Here is a 19,006-nt window from a genome sequence, read left to right as displayed (position 1 = left end):
ACTTACCATATACAAGCCGCACACGAATTCGAATTCGAATTCGAGCGCGAATGCGAATGCAAATGTATAATTCACGTATCAATGAACCCACAGAAATTGGCCATCGAGTGATTCAGCTCAGGATGGACGCGCGCGTGCCAATAAGAAGTTCAATGTGGATTGGCATGATTCGCAATTGCTGATTCGGATTGTATTTATTTTATAATTCGACTTTAAAGATAATAGCTAAATGGTATGGTACTACATTAACGGCAACGATCAGCAGCTGTACATACATATATAGCTATAGATCTATATAAACCTATACATATGTAAACTTTGATTGATACATTTGCAATACTTTTGATAGCTTGCCTGCTTCTTCTCATTATTATTATGACAATTTTTTTTTTTTTTTAATGGTTTTTTTCTCTTTTGTTTATAGCATTTGTTTATAACATAAACTTATTAACAAATATCACATAGATATTCTAGCTTAGCTGCTAACTTAATTCGTCTAACGTTTAACGAACGGATATTTCATATTGTTTCTCATTTACTTTTACTTTCTCGATTGTTTGTGCTTCAATTTGAGTTTAGTTTCCAACTTGTTGTTGTTTAATATATATTTTTGTTTAGTTTTGCTTTAAATATGTTTTGGCATTTTAGTTCGTGCATTATAATAATAAAACATTGGTGTGCTTAATACTATTCATCCGATTTGATGTACATACATACATACATATCTACAACAAGTTGCTTCGTCTTGTTTACTTTATATATATATATATAAGTTTTATAACTTCAATTTAGTTTGAAATTTCTTTCAAGTTTCTTTCGATTTTATAGTAACTTTTGTTTGCGCGTAATTTCATAAGAATACTTTGCTTTTGCGTCGGCGTTTGTCTGCTTGGAAGTGAGGGTGAAATTAAAATGAGATCTTTTAGATACCAAAACAACGAAATATATATATGTATAGATATAGCTATGGTAATCAAATAATAATAATAGTATTAAAAAAAAAAAAATAAAACAAAATTTCTAGTTAATAGTTTTTGCTTTCTATGAAAAGTTGCATCTGATTTGTTTCTGCTTCTGCTTCTCTTTCTTTACTTTATGCTGCTTCCTCTACTCTTTCGGTTTCTAGACCTTGTCATCAAAGTTGGAGACGGGCCTGTAGGAACGCTGTTTGGCCAGCAGACGCCTTATGTACAAGTACTCGCACAATGATACGAGGGTGAGCACCACAATCGCAACGTGCTTGACATTGTTGGGCAAACTATCCCGATGCACGACCTCCACAACTTTGGGAAAGTCGGCCGGCTGGCAGGGCGGAGCTGAGGCGTCCACCCGGGGAAAGTCGATTAGTTCAGCGTTTGGTGTGACGCTGGGACGGCTGGTGGTGCTGCTGGTGGTTGTGGTGCTGCTGCTGACGATAATCTCATCTGCCAGCGGCACCACAGGCAATTCAGTTTCTGTTTCAGCTTCAGCTTCAGCATCATCGTCAGTTTCGACATCGGCATCTGTTTCTGGCTGGGCTGGCTCCTCGCGCTCATAGCCATAGCCGTCGTCATAGTTGCTGGGCTTCTCGTGGGGCATGGGCGCGCCCTTGGGCCAGCAGACGGGACAGCAGTGGTCCTTGATCATCACCTGACGCTCGCTGGGGCAATTGACGTGGGCGCAGAGCGGTATCACGCACTTCTGTTCGCCCTTTACGCACTCGCACTGATAGCAGCCGTCCTTCCAGCTGTCGCCGTCCTTGAAGTACATGTTCAGGTTCTTTGACTCGCAGATGGCATTCTTGCCCTCGTCACAGCTCTGCTGGCAGATGCGCGCACCGGAGTTGCACAGACAGCGCTGGCAGCTCTGCAGCCAGTAATAGTTCGTGTTACGCACGTCCGAACAGTTCGGCTCCGGCTTGCATTCGTACTTGCCACAGCACTGGCCCGGCGTATTCATGTCCTCCGGCTGCAGCTCGACCACAACCTCGCCCTCGTCCGTGTTGCAGCCGGGTATGTTGTAGCACGTCTTGCACATGCACTTCTTGGACAGACAGCAGAGGGCGAACAGCTCGTCCGGCACCTGGCTGCTGTTGTAGACACTGCGCTCCGTTGTCTCCATTGCCCCACCGGGTCCGCCGCCGACCGCATTCGAGCTCAACAGATTCACGGCACTTATCTCGCGCATCTCCCGTATGGCGCTGTCCTCCGGGCACTCCATGTCCGCATCAGCCGGACATTGTATGGGATCACAGAGCTGCGGTATGGGCCGCCAGTCCATCTCTGTAAAAAACACAACAACAAAAAAACGAATTCAAATAAATATTGAGCGAACTTTTTTATGAGCCGTTGACAAAATCACGTATTTTCTTTTTTAAATAAATCGATGGACATGGCATGACTGATGCAATAAATAAAAGCTGTTCACGTATTCCGCGAATGAGACTTTACACGAAACATGCTTAAATCCTTAAACATTTTATGCCCGTATACCAGGCCCAGAGCTTTATGTATTAAATAGTGGCCGAAAGTACTTTAAGTAATAACAGCCGACTTAATTTATTGAAGCGCTTGTATGGGAGTATATTTACATAGAGGTATATACTCGTATATATGTATATAAGTATTATAGAGTTACATTCGTATATATGTATTATATATTATGGAGTTATATTCGTATATATACATATATATAAGTATTCTATATATAAGGGCCCAGCAGCCATTGTTTAATTTTAAGTTATAAGCACTAATGTTTGATAAATAAATAGAGAATGGTCAGAATTGGTTTGGAAGAGCTAAACAAGTTCAGAGAACCCTATCCTAATCAAGAGTTTACTTCCATAATAAGCGAATCCATGAAGAAATTGCTTGATAAATTAGCTAAGGATTATCGAAGGATTTTTTTTAGATTTCCTACACACACACAGCTAATATCTAATATCATTCATCTAATATATTAATATCAATTTCATATATACATGCTCAATATCAAAATCTTAGCTTTCGTTGATATTAAAACCCATTGAAAAGACAGCAGAAGGCGTGGCAATTTTCATAAGTTAAGACTTTCGACAATCTAAGAATCTAATAAGTTTTAACTTATATAAATATATAAGTAGAGCCGTTAATGCTTGCATTTGTATGCAGCACTATTTGCTCTGGTATTTAAGAGAGCGTTTAGCTGATGTTTTGATACAGCAGAAACTACTTTAACCTCTCGCTAAATGATCGACTGATCGAGTATAGAGTTCGGGCTAGACTCTAGAGTTCGGGCTCGACCTCGACCTCTCAACTAGACTAGCAATTCGTATATAAAGACGAGCCCATTGCTGCACAACTTCAGTCGCATTGTTGATGATCTGCTGTGAAGTCATTTTTGTGTGTGTGTGTGTGTGTGTATGTGTGTGGAAATATTTAAATAGTGAATAAAAATAATAATAATAATATTAGCCTAATTGTTATTTTAAGAAATTGTTTAACAATGAATATAAATAAATTATTATAATAAATATTTAAGTAGTGAATAATATCAATAATAATTATAGATTAATTATTTTAAGAAACTGTTAAACAATAAATATAAATAAATTATTATAATATATTATTTATAATAAATTTTTATTTAATAATATTATTATGTTAATATTTGTCATCATAGGAGATGAGCTCTCTGTTAATAATGTTTATGTTAACCATCATTATGTAAATAGATTATGTTAGAGTAAGCAACATGGCATAAGGGCTCTTATTATGTGAGAAAGACATCTCTTAGTAAAGCACTCCGAACTTAATCAGTTTCAGTTAATATATGGGGGAATAAATATGATATTTATCATTATAATAAAAAGGATTTTTTTTAAATATATAAAGATTAAAGAACTTACTCACAAGAGAAAATCTGAAGAGCAGAAAATCTGGTCAAGTCCTAAGACTGATTTAATTATAAATTAATTTTGTCGCCTCCTTCTACCTCTCCCTCTCTCTCTCTCTTTTGTATATATTTCTATTATTACATTTCAAGACTGTATAAACTTTATTATTATATTTTCCACTTTTTCTATTCATGTCTGCCGCGTTTGCCTCTATTTAAAGCCCTTGTTGCGCGCTCTGTATATTTTAGCCCAATTTAAGTTCATTCACCAGAAAACGCTTATACAAAAGGCACGCACACACACACACGCACACATTAACTGATAAGACACACAGCTCTATTGACATCCTTTTTCTTCAGGTTATAAATTTTTACACTAGACTGCAAATTCAATGTGCATATATAATTATAAGTTAACAAGAAATTCGCAGCTTTCTTCGTGTCGCGTTATCTCTAATTGAATCGACAATGTCTGTGGCGACTCCCAGTCTCCCTCTCTCCTCTCTCGCTCTCTCTGTCTCGCTTTCTATCTCTTGCCTCCTGTATATCTGTGCTGGCTGCTTATGTACCCGTTGGCAACCTTTCACTAAGGCCTCGCGTTTACCTTTACACTCAGCCGCACTTTTGTTTGCCAATTGGGTTTGGCAGCTGCGAAACTTTGCGGCTTCCTTTGAGCTCAAGTTAATTTGTCATTTTCACTCGCCCATATAATGGGAATTCCATTTTACTCTTCACTTTTTTACTGCTCTTCTTAAAATTTTCTTTTCTTTTTATTTCGATTATTTTATTTTATTTTTTTTTTTTTGGTTTCTGCTCTTTGTTTCCTGCAAGTTTTTCACGAAGAAAACAATGAACTTTGCCCTTTAGCCAATTCAAAAGTAAATATCTTATATAAGAATCGACTTGATTTGCGCGCAAGTGGAAAGCTTCACGAAGCTTGCACAAATTAGGAGCCACGGAGTCACTCTGCTCCGTTCCCCCCTTCTCTCCTCTCTCCTCTCTCGCACTACGTTTGATGTACAGCGGAAAATTCATGCAGTCGCGTCACTGAACTTCTTCACAGCTTCCCCCTTTCTCCCTCTCTTAACCTGGCTCTCTTTGAGTGGCCTTCAACAACTTTCTTACACTTTATTTAATTAAAGATTTTTTTTCTCTTAATTTCTTCTTCTTCATCTTCTTTTTTTTCAGTTTTTTTTGTTAACTTTTTAGATTTTGTCGGTTTGCTGTCGTCGGGTCTTATCAGCGGGTCCAGCTTAGACAGTTGGGACACTTGTTCACCGCTCTCTCGCGCTTTGTATTGAGTGCGCGATTTGACTTTGAAGTGAAGCCGGCCCAGAGTGGAGCAGGGGCGTGGGCGGTTGGGGGGCTTGTTAAGGGGAAATAGCACTTTGGTTTTAGAAGTTTTTGTGTGCTGCACGTACACACATATATACATATACATATATAGATAGTTGGGAATAGTTTTGGTAAGGGCCATGCTTGACTAAAAGATGTCAAAGTTGAAGAAGAAGAAGAAGAGGAAGAGTGTTTAAAAATGCTGCTATAATACCCAGAGTAAACTATTGGTCATGGGTTTACGATTTAAGAAATAATGTATATAGATATATAGATATTTATCGTATGATTTCGCTTCGAGCTAAGCTGATAATGAAACATCACAAATGCATATATTTACAGGGTATCTCAAGCAGAGCATATTGCATATATATTCACAGATTATTTCCACTCGATGTGAGCTTATCACAAATGCAGGCTTCATAAACCCGCTGTTCAAGCAGTTCTCATATTTACAGGGTATCTCAAGCAGGCCATATTGGACACAAAATACAATTTCAATGGAGCTGCTAAGCGAAACAGCGTAAAATGTGAATGAATTAGCAGTCCGAGTGTGAGACTGCAATGCCAAGCAACTGACAGACTAACTAGTCAGAGAGTCATCCAGTCATTCAGTCAAACAGCCCAGGAGCTGCACAGGAGCAGGCTAAGCCACGCCGAGCCAGGCCAATCCAAGTCGAGACAGGACTCAGCGCAGTCATATAACCAAGATAAAAACCGCACACTCGACGACCATGAAGGGCAGTAGAGAGGGCGGGGAAGGGAGAGGGGCAATGAGAGCTGCAAGAGTGAAGCGACTGGAGTGGAAGAGAGGAAGTGAGGGCAATAACAGGACAAAGCACACAGAAAGTTGCTGCAACATGGACATATTTTGTTGTTGTTGTATTCTTTTTTTCTCTTTTCTCCAACATTTTTTTAAACAATTTTTTGTTGCTCCCCTTTCAGTTGTTGTTGCTGCTGCTGTTGTTGCTGTTGCTTTTGTTCGCTCTCTGCAAAAACTTATAAACAGCGTGGAAAGTTTACCATAAAGGCTAAAGTACATATACAACTCGAGTGTTTTGCATTTTATGTTGCATGAAAAAGAAAAAGGGGGGAAAACTCTTTAAAGCGAAAACTTTTTTAATAACACAACGACAAACGCAGAGGACGACAACGTTTTGTAGTTTTGCTAAGGGGCACATTTTTCACCCACAAAAGTCACTTCAGACCCCGGATTCCAGACCAAAACCAAGCCAAACCGTACCGAGCCCCGAACCGCCGAACTGCGGCACAAATTTAAATTGTTAGTTTATCTTTTGACACTGATTGGACTCACGATTTAAAAAAGAAAAGAAACGAAATGAAATGAAATGAGAAAGCATGTCTTTGCAGACAGAGCTGAAAGCCTGGTAGCTTAATGCTCAGCATACCTGAGAATTTCTGGATTGGCATGTAATCAGCGGAAAGTTGCCGCCAAGCTCTGTCAGATTAGCCTAATCTAGATGACTGACGGCATCAAGAGTTCTTAAGAAATCGCAGATTTCGCTTTGAAGCATTCACAAAGATAAGACTTGCGAAAACTACTGTGGATATGTACTTATGTATAGAAAGTTGATGTGAGACTAGCGAAAGATAGCAACAAATTATTATTAAATGAAAAAAATCATAAAAACCTTGAGTGTAGTGTAGAGGGTGTTTAAAACTTTTTACATTATATTTAAGATATTTAAATTACTTAAAAGATTTGTGAAATTTACATTAAGGAACAGTTTTTAAAGATCTTGCGTATAATCTCCTATTTTCAAGTCCTTCTAAATTAAAGCTCTGACAAATGTATGTATTATTAATTTACATATATCTTCCTCAGTCCTACCTTTCTTATATGAAAAATAAAGTTTTATCCCTGTTTCTCCCCCCTCCTTCTCTCTCTCTCTCTCTCTCTCTCTTTCATCTTTCTTTAAGCAATATTCCCGCATTTCAAGTCCCCATAAACTATTGTTTTCATATTACTCATATTTTGCCAACATTCCCCTTCATTGTTCTTATTTCCTTTCGCTCTATAAGCTTTATTCTTAGGTTAACATAAATATTTATGTATTTATTATTTGGTTTATCTTTAATTATCGCAGTGCTTGAGCCGTTATAACAAGGTTTAGCCAAGGTTGCGAGTCTCATTACACAAAGGGGTTAACCAAGTTGCTGAGCTGTTTTTTCTTTAACCTTTTATATACACTAGGTGAAGGTATTACAGCTATGACAGAAGTGATGTAATATGTATAGAGAATATCTATCTATATACATATATATTTATACTACAACTACTATACTATTAAGACTAAATCAAAACTCACTATCTTCAATGAAACATCTCTCTCTCTCTCTCTCCCTCTCTCTCTTTTCAATAAATTTTTCCTTTAAAAATACCCTCAAAGAGCATTTAATCTTCGATCTGTTTGCAGTTGAAGCGAGTTGCTTGTTTGATATTTCATAGAATCCTTTTGTTTCAGGGCCGTCTTGTGGTCGCTCGTTGCGCTGTGCTGGCTCTGGGTCTGGCTCTGGCTCTGGCTGAGTGAAGGCAACGCCTGGGCTAAGTGGAATTCAATCAGGCTAATAGCCATGGCCAGATAATCGTGATTCAATTATGACAACGCATTGCTTGGCAGCAGGAGCACTAAAGCAACAGCAGGAAGTAGCAGGAGTAGCAACAGCAGCGGCAGCTAGTCCAAGGCTCGATTCAGTTTGTGGCGTTTAGTGTTCGTAGTTATGTTGTTGCTGCAATTGGTAACGAGTGGCACGCTGCGTGCTTTGCACCTGCTGAGCCGGCTCTTGGGCCTGACTGCCGCCTCCTGGCAGATGCTCAGCGGGCGTGTGGGCGTGGGTGTGGCACCTGGCAAGTGCGAGTGGTACTGGCGCCTGCATGGCTGCCTGGTGTTGTTGTTTGTGCTCGGCTTCTCGCCGGTCGCCATGTGGATGGTGATCACACGCATGGATTTCCTGCGCCAGAATCACTTGCTGTTCATGGTCGGCTGCCATCGATACGCGCTGCTGTTGGGCTCAGCCGTGCTCACGCTCTACCGGCACACGAGCCGCCAGTGTCGCCTTGTCGCCCTTGGAAATAAGCTGCTTTGGTGTTGCCGCCAGCTGTTCACACTGCTGCACACGTCCCGGCTGCAGAGCTCCGCCCACCGGCTGCACACACGTGACCATTTGACAATTTACGTCCTGGCCATCTCGTTAGCCTGCTCCTGCAGCTACACCGTGTTCCTGCTGCGCTTCGATGTCGAGGCCCGCCGCAGCTCCCTGTTCTTCTGCGCCGTGCTCTTCGTCTACGTCTGCCAACTGTGTCTCCAGCTGAGCTTGGCACTCTATTTGCTGGCTCTGCTGCTAATTAGCCATCTGTCGCATCATTGCAATCTGCTTCTGGCTCAACTGCTCGCCGATGCCGTGCACAGCCACGAGGCGTTGTTTACTCGCTGCCTGCCCCATCGCCAGCACTTGTTGGACTCGCAGCAGCGCTGGCTCGCGCTGGAGCTGTGGCGTCTGCTGCGCCTGCATCGCCAGCTGCTGAGGCTCAGCCTGCGGCTCTGCTCGCTCCACAACGTTCAGCTGGTCGTATTTGTGACTTTCGTAGGCCGTCGAGAGCATTATGCATTCCTTTTTCAGCTACTTTGTGACCTTCAGCAACTGGTGGCTGCGCAAATTTCATGGGCCTGCCCCCTGGAATGTCGAGGCGACGGTCTTCACTGTGGCTGTCTTCGTCCAGCTCAGTTTGGTCATTGGGCACACGCATCGTCTGCAGCAGATCTTTCGGAGAACGCGTTACATATTCAGTGCGGGCGTGAAGGATGTGCCTATCGACTGCAGCAAGGCTCTCAGCCAAACGGTGGGTAGAACTCAATATAGATATAATATAGGTAGTCTAGAAGATATTGGCTTTTGAGCTATTATAGAAATATTCTAGATAAATAATATTATATGCATTGGCAAAGGTTATACAGATATCTGACTTTCATAACATTTTTTATAATTTTTATTTTATACAATTTGAGATTATTTTTAGGTTTAATAAGATATATCTCATCAACGAACAGTGCGATTTCAGTGAAATGAATTTCGTTAGATAATAAAATTAAACGCTTAAATTCGCACATTTTCCTTTAATACAATTTTTTATTAATTTTGCAAGAAAGTATAAAAAAGTGTGCCAAATCTGTGTTTTTATATACACATATGTACTATAAGTGTTCTTGTATGTATGTATATAATGCAAACTTTACTTATGAGTATATACTTAATAATAGAACAAGAGTATGTTCCACTGATTCATAGAAAATTTTGATAGGGTTTATAAAGTAAATATGGATATGTCACATATATTTATTATATATATAACATTACGAATTGTTAAAAAATCGAATCACCCTGTCTTTCTATGTGTGTAGACATGTGAATCATATCTATATACGACCTCAACTCCTATCTACTTCACCTTTATAAAGTATCATACATATATAATATATATATATAACATCAAATTCATATTCTACTCTTTGCAGCTACATCTCTACGGATTACAATTGCAGGTGAACGAACGCATTTTCCACCTGTTGGCCTGCGGACTCTTCAGGCTGAACAATAGCCTCTTATTTGGCATAGTGCAAACAATAATAATGTACACCATAATACTCATACAATTTGATAAGATCATGAACAGATAGCCGCGCAATGAAAAAATAATGATGTTTGCACATTTCGAGACATATTTACATATGTATGTATATGTGAGATAAATATATGCATATTAGTACAATTTAAACCAGAGGCAAATATTTGACAGACTTACGTGTCGTTGCGCTGACGACATTCAGCTGGTTCCCGGCATAGATTAGCAGGCTGATGGTTATTAACAGGTGCTCGCACCTGGACTTGTGCAGCTTCAGCATTTTCTGTATGGATTTATGATGTGCTCGCGCTCTGTCGATATCCTCTACTCAATCAATTTAGCCTTGAAGCCGCGCCGTATCAGAATCAACTGTATATGTATATATATTTATTTATATTTGTTTTTTTTTGCTTTTTATTGCAAAATCAAAACCAATTGAATTTCGTTGTATTTCATCTGAAAAGAAAGGAGAGGAAATAAAAAATTAATTGTCAAATACAAAAAGACAAAAAAAATGTTTACGCCGTAGTTTTATTCACTTTAAATGGACAACAGAGTGAGCACAAAAATATAATATAGTTGAAATACCCTAACCAAATATGGGTATTTCGCTTTGATTCGGTTATTCAGTGGAATTTGTAGTTGATTTAATTAAGCTGTAATAATTTGCTGCTTGGCTTGAACTAGTATTTTAGTTAGGGTATACAATGGGTAATTATTTACCTCTGTACTATTCCAGTCCTTTTCTTAGTATATTCCTTACATTATATATTTGTATTTAATATACTATTACGGTCATAAATTCAGTTGAAAGCTGATTTTTATTTATTTCCAAGTACAGTACATATAAGTATTTTATTATTATTATTTATTTATTAGATAATATAAAATATATAAATCTAAAAATTATTAAACGTGCTAGCTACGAGGGCCATCGACGTGCATAAGTATTTTATTTTATTTATTTATTTTATTTTATTTAAAAAAGGAATTATTTAGTTTTCTTCTTTTTTTTTTTAATAATTATGGAGGTCAGACTTTATTTTAAATGTTTTTTATGCTATAATAAAAAATCAAATTTGTTTGAAAGAAACTCTAAAATATATATGTTTATATTTGTATATCTACCTATATAGATATCTATATATACATATGCCTTCTACATCTATCTACCTATTTGTCGAGCTTTATCTACATCTTCTATCTATCCTTAATTTATCTAAATATCTATATATTTCTGCTTTTCTGTACTTTCTGTAAAAATTTCTTTGTAGAAATATAATGGATTTTTTTCAGGATCAATGGGTTATTGTAAATTTATTATAAATATATTTTTTATATATTTTTTTTAGACCAGCAACTTTTACGTTTCATCTTTAAGCTTTAAATTTACCATAAAAATTTGTAATTTGATAACAAACAATTGATAACATATGTATAGCCTATATAATCAAGTTAGCCTCTAAAACCCACTCTGAATATAAATTTTATGCTTCAGTTCCGCTTCTACCCAATATAAACATGAGCTAGATCGTTAAGCTTACGCTTCACCCATGGAATTGACAACAATATATAGTCAAATATAACAGCTATCTGATGCAAAGTGCTCTGAATTCCTGCCTGGCAGAGTGTTCGTCTTTCGACCTGCCGCTGATAAGTGTTTAGTGCTGTTTTTATTTATTTTAATTTAATTGCAGTACAAAACAAGGCAGTAAACACACCGAGAAGCGTTACTAAGTCACAGGCGTACGGTCGGCCGGCCGGCCGGCGGGTCGATCGAGCAGAGGACCGAGAGAGTGGGGGAGCAGAGGAGCGGACGAGCGGTCGGTCCAGCAGACGAGGCTGTTGTATCACTGCTATAAATAGCAACCTTTTTTGGATTTGTGCGAATAGTTTTAATGACCGGAGGCAACCCGAAAGCAAAACCCAGCAACTGGGCAAACACACACACACACACACACATTTCACTCGCATGATACTGGCGTATCTCGTTCGAGATGCCGCAAAAACAAAAACTGAAAACTGAAAAGTGTTTTTGGGGGCCCCCAAGTGGCAGCAAAGGCAAAGCAGAAGCTGATAAACGTGCCACATGCGGCATGGGACGAGTTTCAGGTAGTGTCTCAGGTTGAGATTGTGGCTCGCATTAATTTTGTTGCCTCTGCGGCATTTCATGGGGCTCACAATCAAGTGAACAGAACGAAAACGTACGGCAGGACAGATGGACAGACGAACAGACGGACTAACGAATCGTGGGTTATCTTCTTTTCATGCTGCATTCAATCAAATGCTCAAATGATTGAAAGACTTCTGCATAGAATTGATGATAGTGGAAAGAAGTGTCTGAGTGTGTGAGAGAAAGAGAAAGAGAGAGGGAGAGAGAGAGATAGATGCCTTATACTCGTTTAATGAAGGGGCTAGCCCATTCAAATGCTTTCAATCAACTGTTGAAATGATTGAGCAACGAACGAGTGCAACTGTGGCTATAGCTGAATCTGTTGAAAGATTAGAGATAAAACGTCTCGAGAGCTACCTTTGTATGATAGTAAAGAGTAGAATACAGAGAATAAAGCAATTATTCAGTTTTAAATATTTTTACTCAAATGCTGATAAGATTGAAGAACGTCAGAGAAAAGTGTGAAATTTTTCTTCTCTGAAATGCTTTTTCTAGTTCCAGAAAAGAACAGCAATTAACGCAAGTGCTTTCAATCAATCGAAAAGTATGGAAATTGTTGAGCCTATTGAAAATTTAGAGAGTTGGAGCTTTTCTCTCTCTCTCTTTGGGTCATCGTTCAATTCAATTGCTTTCAATCAAATTTTCAAATAATGAAAGAAAACCCAAATGCACTTCCCCCAACTGAAAAGCCCATTAGTGGGAGCAAACAAGTTTGAGTTCACTTGATATGCGAAAAAAAGAGAAAGGCATTTCGGTAGGCAAACACGAATGCTCTCAATCAAATGATTGAAGGACAAACACTGACAGCTGCTACAATTGATGAATCCACTTGAAGGTGACAAAGCTATTCTAGTCCACCTGCAGGCTACCTTAAAAGTGTAGCTGAAACTTTTGCTTTACATGAGCGTGAGCAAGAGAATGAAAATGGGAATGGGAATGAGAATGAGAGCTGCGTGAATACAATTGAAAACTATCAATCATGCAGTTAATCGAATTGTTAATTAATCAACAACAATGACGATTGCACACTTCCGACTGCCAGTGAATGAAATGCGAATGAAATGCTGCTGCCCATAGAAAAGTATAATAAATTGTTTCGGCGGTGTCGCTGTCGGCATCGATGTCGGTATCGCTATCTGTATCGGTTTCGGTCTGTTTTGTGGTCACCGGTTTCGAGTGTCTCCAAACTGGATGCCCATTGCGGTTCGATTCATTTTTTTTCCCTCTTTCTTTATTATTATTATTTCAATTCAATGCACCGCTTGCATCAGCTCTAAATATTGACGAAATTGATGACTCGATTCTAGATTAGGACTATGTATAGAATTGCGACTGTGATGCATGACGAGCTCGTTCAGTATATTTGTTTACCGCATCGAGTTAAGGGCATGATGACAGACCGTTCAGTTTGCCTGGAATGTGCTCTATAAACAGCGCCGTGGAATCATAATTCGATACAAATATTCTCTTTTCAAATTGGCATAATCAATAAATTGTTTACACATTTTCCGCCAGACAATTTACGTTTTAGCATAAACAATTTAGCGAACTCTGCTGAACCCATGTGCTACAAATAAAACAGTATTTAATTAACTCAAACGAATTTTTCGTTTACAATATCCAAAAATTATTGCCGGTATTTCAGAAATTCGGTGGTTTATTTTATATTTATATGGAAAACGCGAATTCAGTGAGGTAAGAATTTTTAGAACTGAACATTTTTAACATTCATAGATTTTAGGTCTATTCATTTCTTGCAAAATGTACTCGCACTTGCGAGGCTCCTAATTCTAATTATTTTTAATCAAATACATTTTTTTTAATTTTCTTTTTAATTTTTAGATTTCTAAAAATATTTAAGGAATTTCTGAACAGTATAAATTGCCAAAATAAATTGGAATAATTAATTCAAACTCTGTTGAACTCAATCAAGCTTTAATAGCTGAAACGTTTTATTTCATTTATATAGAATCAAATTTGATTTATTTTACTAACTGCCCGAATTCTTAACAGTGTTCTCTGTGCTTGAGTTCTATATTTATTAAATGATATATGGACAATATATTGAAAAATAATACATAAAGCGAACTCTGCTGAATTGAAAACTTTTAATTTATGTATAAACAAACCTTTTTGTGATTTATGAAACAAGGCATAATTCTATGAACTTTTGGAAATTGTGGAGCAACATTCTTTTTAGACACAATATTAAAAAATGTCTCTAACTGAACAAAAGTTTGCATTACTTTTATGTAGCTGAAACAAATCAATTTTGATTTATACAGTTTGTTGGCTAAATTGAGCAGAACTTGCCTAAAATATTTGCAGCTAAATTTTCGGTGGAAAATATAATGGGAAAACTTTCCATAATGTGGCGGAAATTGTAGACAAATTTTGTTATATGAGAGTTCAATTATGCGCTTAACTTGGCTTTCTCTTAAACCAACTGCATGCTCTCTGTCTTCCCCCCGCACCCTCGCTCTTTCGGTCCACTACGCAAACTTTCTTATCTAACACACATTTTCCCATAGTCTTTGGGGCTTGGCTTTTGCTTTTCCATCTAACTACCTCTAGTGGACACATATTTACTCATACTTATTTCCAGCTAATATTTCTGTTTGCACCAGGTGTACGCGAAACTGTAATCTGTCTGTGTTTGTGTGTGTGTGTTTCATTCTCGACCTCTCTTACTGTCCCCTATTTATCTGTCTCTCTCTCTCTCTCTCTCGCTCGCTCGCTGTCTCTCTTTAACGCTCTTCCTCTCTCTTTCGCTCGCTCAACATATTTGTGTAGATGACTAAGGTTTGATAGCACTTGAGCTCTACGTAGTACACTTCGTTTCGCTCTGAGGTCTTGAGCGCTATGTTGTCTGCTTAAAAATTAACAACAACAACAACAACAACTAGGAACAACTGCTACAGCTATAACAACAACAGCAACAACAACAGCCGCAACAACAACAACAACGATCTATGAGCATAATGGAGCTTTGTAGCCGACAGCGATAAGTACTTGCGTCTGCTGTTTGTGCCGTCTATCCCCTCGCTCGCTCTACATCTCCATCTCTCTCACTCTCGCGGGCTTTCGCTCTCTCTCTGCCCACCCACCCTCTCCTAACAGCCTGCTTCAACACTTGGCGTTTCATAGTCAAGACTTTGGCAGCAATTTTTTTACGTATTTACTTTTTTCTTTTTTTTCGTTTTTCTTTTTTTTTGTAAGTTTTTACCTCGAAAGCAAGATGAGCTTTATGATTGCCATAAATTTCACTTGAATGCGAAATCTGATGCATCTATTTCATGCCTTCGCTTTGCGCTTTTTAACTGTTGTTGTTGCTGTTCTTTTTTTGTGCTTTTGTTGTTGTTGCTGTTTTGTTTTGTTATTTATCTTGAGATGCTACACATGCAAAACAGCAGCAGCAGCGACGTCGAAGTTGACGGTCTTCGCTCTTATGCAAGTATGTGTGCATATGTACATACATATGTGTGAGCGAGTGAGTGTGTGTGTGTGTGCTGGCGTATTTACTCGTGTTCGCGTACAATAATTTCACGTTCAACAACTTTTGGCTTTTTTGATGAGCCAGCAGCAAAAGCAAAGGCAGCAACAGCAACAGCAGCACCACTTGAAAGAGCAGGCGAGAGGGTGGCAGCTGCTGGGTAAGAGGGTGTGCATCAGTGTGTGTGTGTGTGTTTATGTGAGTGCTGCTGCTGCGGCTCGACTGTTGCCATAGCTACCGCAGCAAATTAAGTTCGTCATCTCTTTTGCACGCATTGCAACCGGGCCAAAACATAGGCAGCGCTTTGGGCTCTGGGCTGGCCGGCTCATCGGTTATGCTCTAGACACTTTGCCTTGGTCTGTGTGGAGCCGATCGCCCCTAAATACATACATACATATGTACATACGTACACTTGCAGCTGGGCATAATTGCTTTCGGTTCAACTTTGCAGCGGCGGCGCAGTGCGAACTGTAAGCCAGAGGAGAATTATCTGATTGCTTATATCAATAAGATAGCCGAGTTGATAGGAATTTACGGCTATGTATGAATTGCCATAGATAAAGCTATAAGACGTTAATACCAGTAGTAACTCAGCAGCGCTATGTAAATATCAGTCTGATGTCATCCAAAGCTTAAAACAGGGCAATATCTCTTACATTGCACGGTAAGCTAATTAGCTCTACACACACACACACACACACGTTTGTGCATATATAGATATAGAAAACCTTTGTTTGCGTTATCTTAAGCTTTTGCCGGAAACAAGAGAGGGATATTATCTCAGCCAAGAGGGAAATTTATTTAAAAATTTAAATATTTGTAATAATTTGTTATCAGACTCTGAACGTCTGAAGATCATTTATTACCACTTGAGAAGGGTTGCCAAAATTCCAAAAACAAACAAAAGAAGCAACAGCAGCCGTTGATTGGCAGCGGGCAATGCAAATCTTGAATTTATATAATTAATCATATTAATATAATCGGATTAAGCGCCGATCGCCAATTTAATATGCGCTTAAACCTTAGCTGACACTTTCAATTGATGTCAACTTATGTACATATGTCTCAGTTAGAGTTTTATTTTCGACCTTTACTCTCCCAAAAAATAAGAAGAAGACGAAGAGGAATTACACTGCGCAAAGAGTATGAAAGCTTCGACTCTTGCGCGGAGAGTAAGCTTTACTTTCTTGTTGTTGGTGTTTTTGCTGTTATTTTTGCTGTTCTGTTTTGTATTTGCTCTGGTTTCTGCGACGGCTCAGCTTACTTGGCAGCCACGAACACTGCCGTCACCTCTGCCTCTGCCTCTGCCGCTGCCGCTGGCGATGGCGATGGCGATGCTGTTGCTGCTACTCCACTCAACTAGTTCACGCTTTACGCTTTAATAGAGTTCCATGGCTCATTTTTGGTACTTTCGGATAATGCGACCACAGCATACGCACGTACACACTCCCAAGCGCACACACACGCATACACACACACACACAAAGATACATACAATTATTCGATCATTGCTCGTTTATTGAGCGATATATTTATTTGCTTCCACCTTTTACGCATGTCGCTTTGCGCTTTTAACCTTGATTTGTGTGTAAACAAAATACAAAAACACACACACACACACACACACATACATTCACAGCTATGCAGCATATTTTCATTTGAATGTATGCGAACCGCTGCTGTTGCTGCTGCTAAGCAAAAAATTAAAAGCTTTCGGCTTTGTGTGCGTTTTTCATACATATGTGTGTCTCTATCTCTCTTCCTCTCTCGTGGTGTGTACGTTTGCATGTTTGTGTGCGTTTGTTTAGTTTCTCGTTTACTGTACATTTATTAAATTACCTATTTATAATTTGTTTATTATTTAGCGAAATGCCAGTGAATAATGTTTAAATATAGTTGGCGACCAAAAATCAAATCAAATTGAATGAAATGGAATGGAACGGAACTGGAAACCTTACCTCCATAATATAAACAACATATTTCTGTTTCTTTTAGCTTAGTTTTTCTTATTTCTTATTTGTTTTAGTTAATACACCAACACACACAAACATACCTACATACACACTGTGACTATGTGACGTTATGCGCTGCGCTATGCTCATTTAATTTTCTGTGATATTATTAGATATGCGCTATCTTATCTAAATAGCATACAGTTATGTCTCTCTGCATGCTTATGCGTGTGTGTGTGTGTGCTTGTGTTTGTGTTTGTATGCCTGCCTTACTATCCAAGGCCCCAGCGCACTATAGAAACAACAGAAAAAGAGCCAATGTTGCCTTATATAATCGGCTATAATATGTGCATAGAGTGTACAACGTTTATAAGGCGCGGGAGCCCTTCACTTTGCTAACTGTGCAGCGAGTGTGCCCATGATTTAGACGCAAACGTAAAATGCCATCGCACTTATACTTATATAGATTATGTGCACAATCTGTGTGGAATGCGGCTGGGGTAGCGGGTGCCGGAGCGAAAGAGGGAGAAGGAGAGGTAACGAAACGCTCTACACACCTGCCACGTAAATTTTGTAAGCTCTCCCAATATTCAGAGCATAAATATCGTTTCTTTTGTATGCTCGTTTCTCCGCTGCTGCGTCCGACGACTTCACATGCTGCGGCTCACGGCTTCTGTGGCTCTGTGCAGTTTATTCACTTTGCACCTCACTCTATATTACACCTTCTTTTATTACTATTATTACTTTTTTCTTTGCTTGCGCGCTTTTATTTTTTGGACTCGCGTCACTGCACTTTCTATACTTTGTGTAGTTGCTAGATTACATTTAGTTACGTTTCTTTATATTGCGTTTGCTGTAGTACATCTTAGAGCATCGCTCTGCTGTCTCACATCACATCACAACGCACGCTGACACCGACTGGTCCAAAATTCTTGTGCTCGTGCCCCTTTTGGCTATCACTCGGTAACTAAACCGTTCAAGTTTGCGACATACAATTTTAAGCTCGTCGAGCTGCCCGTCCTCTGCTCGACGCTCGACGTTCGACTTTCGTTGTTCGACGCTCGACGTGACGATCGCGTGGCGGCAGCGCACAGTGGTTGCGCCCCTAGCTCTGAGCGCACAAAAATTGCTGTCAAGCTTTTTGCATAGGTCAACGGCAGCGAGCTGCTTGCTGCGCCGCAGACGACGCAGGGCAGAGTAGAAAACAATAATAACATAGCTTGGTCAAACATCAGCTGATCGCCCACTGTGAGCCGGTTTTTGCGCTCTCCTCCACTCATCCACTCCCCCACTCGTTCGCTCTTTCACTCGTTCGCTCCCATTATAAGTGGTCAGTGCCGGCTAACCGGCTACTAGCCGGCAACCTGTGCCCTCACTCTCTCGTGCTCGCGCTCGCACTTACTCTCTCTCTCTCGCCCGTTACGCTCTTCAGCTGAAAGCTCTCGTGAGCTTCGGATAAACAAAACATTGCATGCATAATTAAGTGTGGACGTTTGTATACACATACATACATATGTACACATGTATTTATGTGTTTCTGTATGTAGCTGTGCCTTTGT

General features: G+C 39.2%; 2 protein-coding genes across 2 annotated transcripts; one reads left to right on the top strand and one right to left on the bottom strand.

Annotated features, from left to right (window-relative positions):
- Positions 1 to 159: 159 nt before the first annotated feature.
- Positions 160 to 18,432, bottom strand: LOC108658444 (uncharacterized). Its single transcript, XM_030387179.2, has 3 exons — positions 18,005 to 18,432; positions 10,010 to 10,285; positions 160 to 2,261 (listed from the first exon to the last, which is right to left on the bottom strand). Exons 2-3 carry the CDS (start codon positions 10,107 to 10,109, stop codon positions 1,123 to 1,125), a joined length of 1,239 nt encoding a protein of 412 aa, XP_030243039.2. The 5' UTR covers positions 10,110 to 10,285; positions 18,005 to 18,432; the 3' UTR covers positions 160 to 1,122.
- On the top strand, positions 7,899 to 10,236 carry Gr77a (Gustatory receptor 77a). Its single transcript, XM_089258942.1, is given in 3 exon segments — positions 7,899 to 8,850; positions 8,852 to 9,049; positions 9,723 to 10,236. Coding segments are annotated over 3 exon segments (1,281 nt in total). The 5' UTR covers positions 7,899 to 7,929; the 3' UTR covers positions 9,885 to 10,236.
- Positions 18,433 to 19,006: the final 574 nt, after the last annotated feature.

The sequence above is a fragment of the Drosophila navojoa genome, chromosome 4, assembly GCF_054131105.1.
Source record: "Drosophila navojoa isolate 15081-1374.11 chromosome 4, UAZ_NAV_1.0, whole genome shotgun sequence".
In the NCBI taxonomy this organism is placed as follows: domain Eukaryota; kingdom Metazoa; phylum Arthropoda; class Insecta; order Diptera; family Drosophilidae; genus Drosophila; species Drosophila navojoa.
Note: the sequence above shows the minus strand (reverse complement) of the source record. Positions and strands in the feature narration are given on the sequence as shown.

Bases quoted from the DNA above. Each gene is read 5' to 3' on its own strand.
- LOC108658444 (XM_030387179.2), bottom strand. From the start codon at position 10,109: ATGCTGAAGCTGCACAAGTCCAGGTGCGAGCACCTGTTAATAACCATC. The intron at 2,262-10,009 runs GTAAGTCTGTCA...TGTTTTTTACAG, and splicing joins TGTCGTCAGCGCAACGACAC to AGATGGACTGGCGGCCCATA.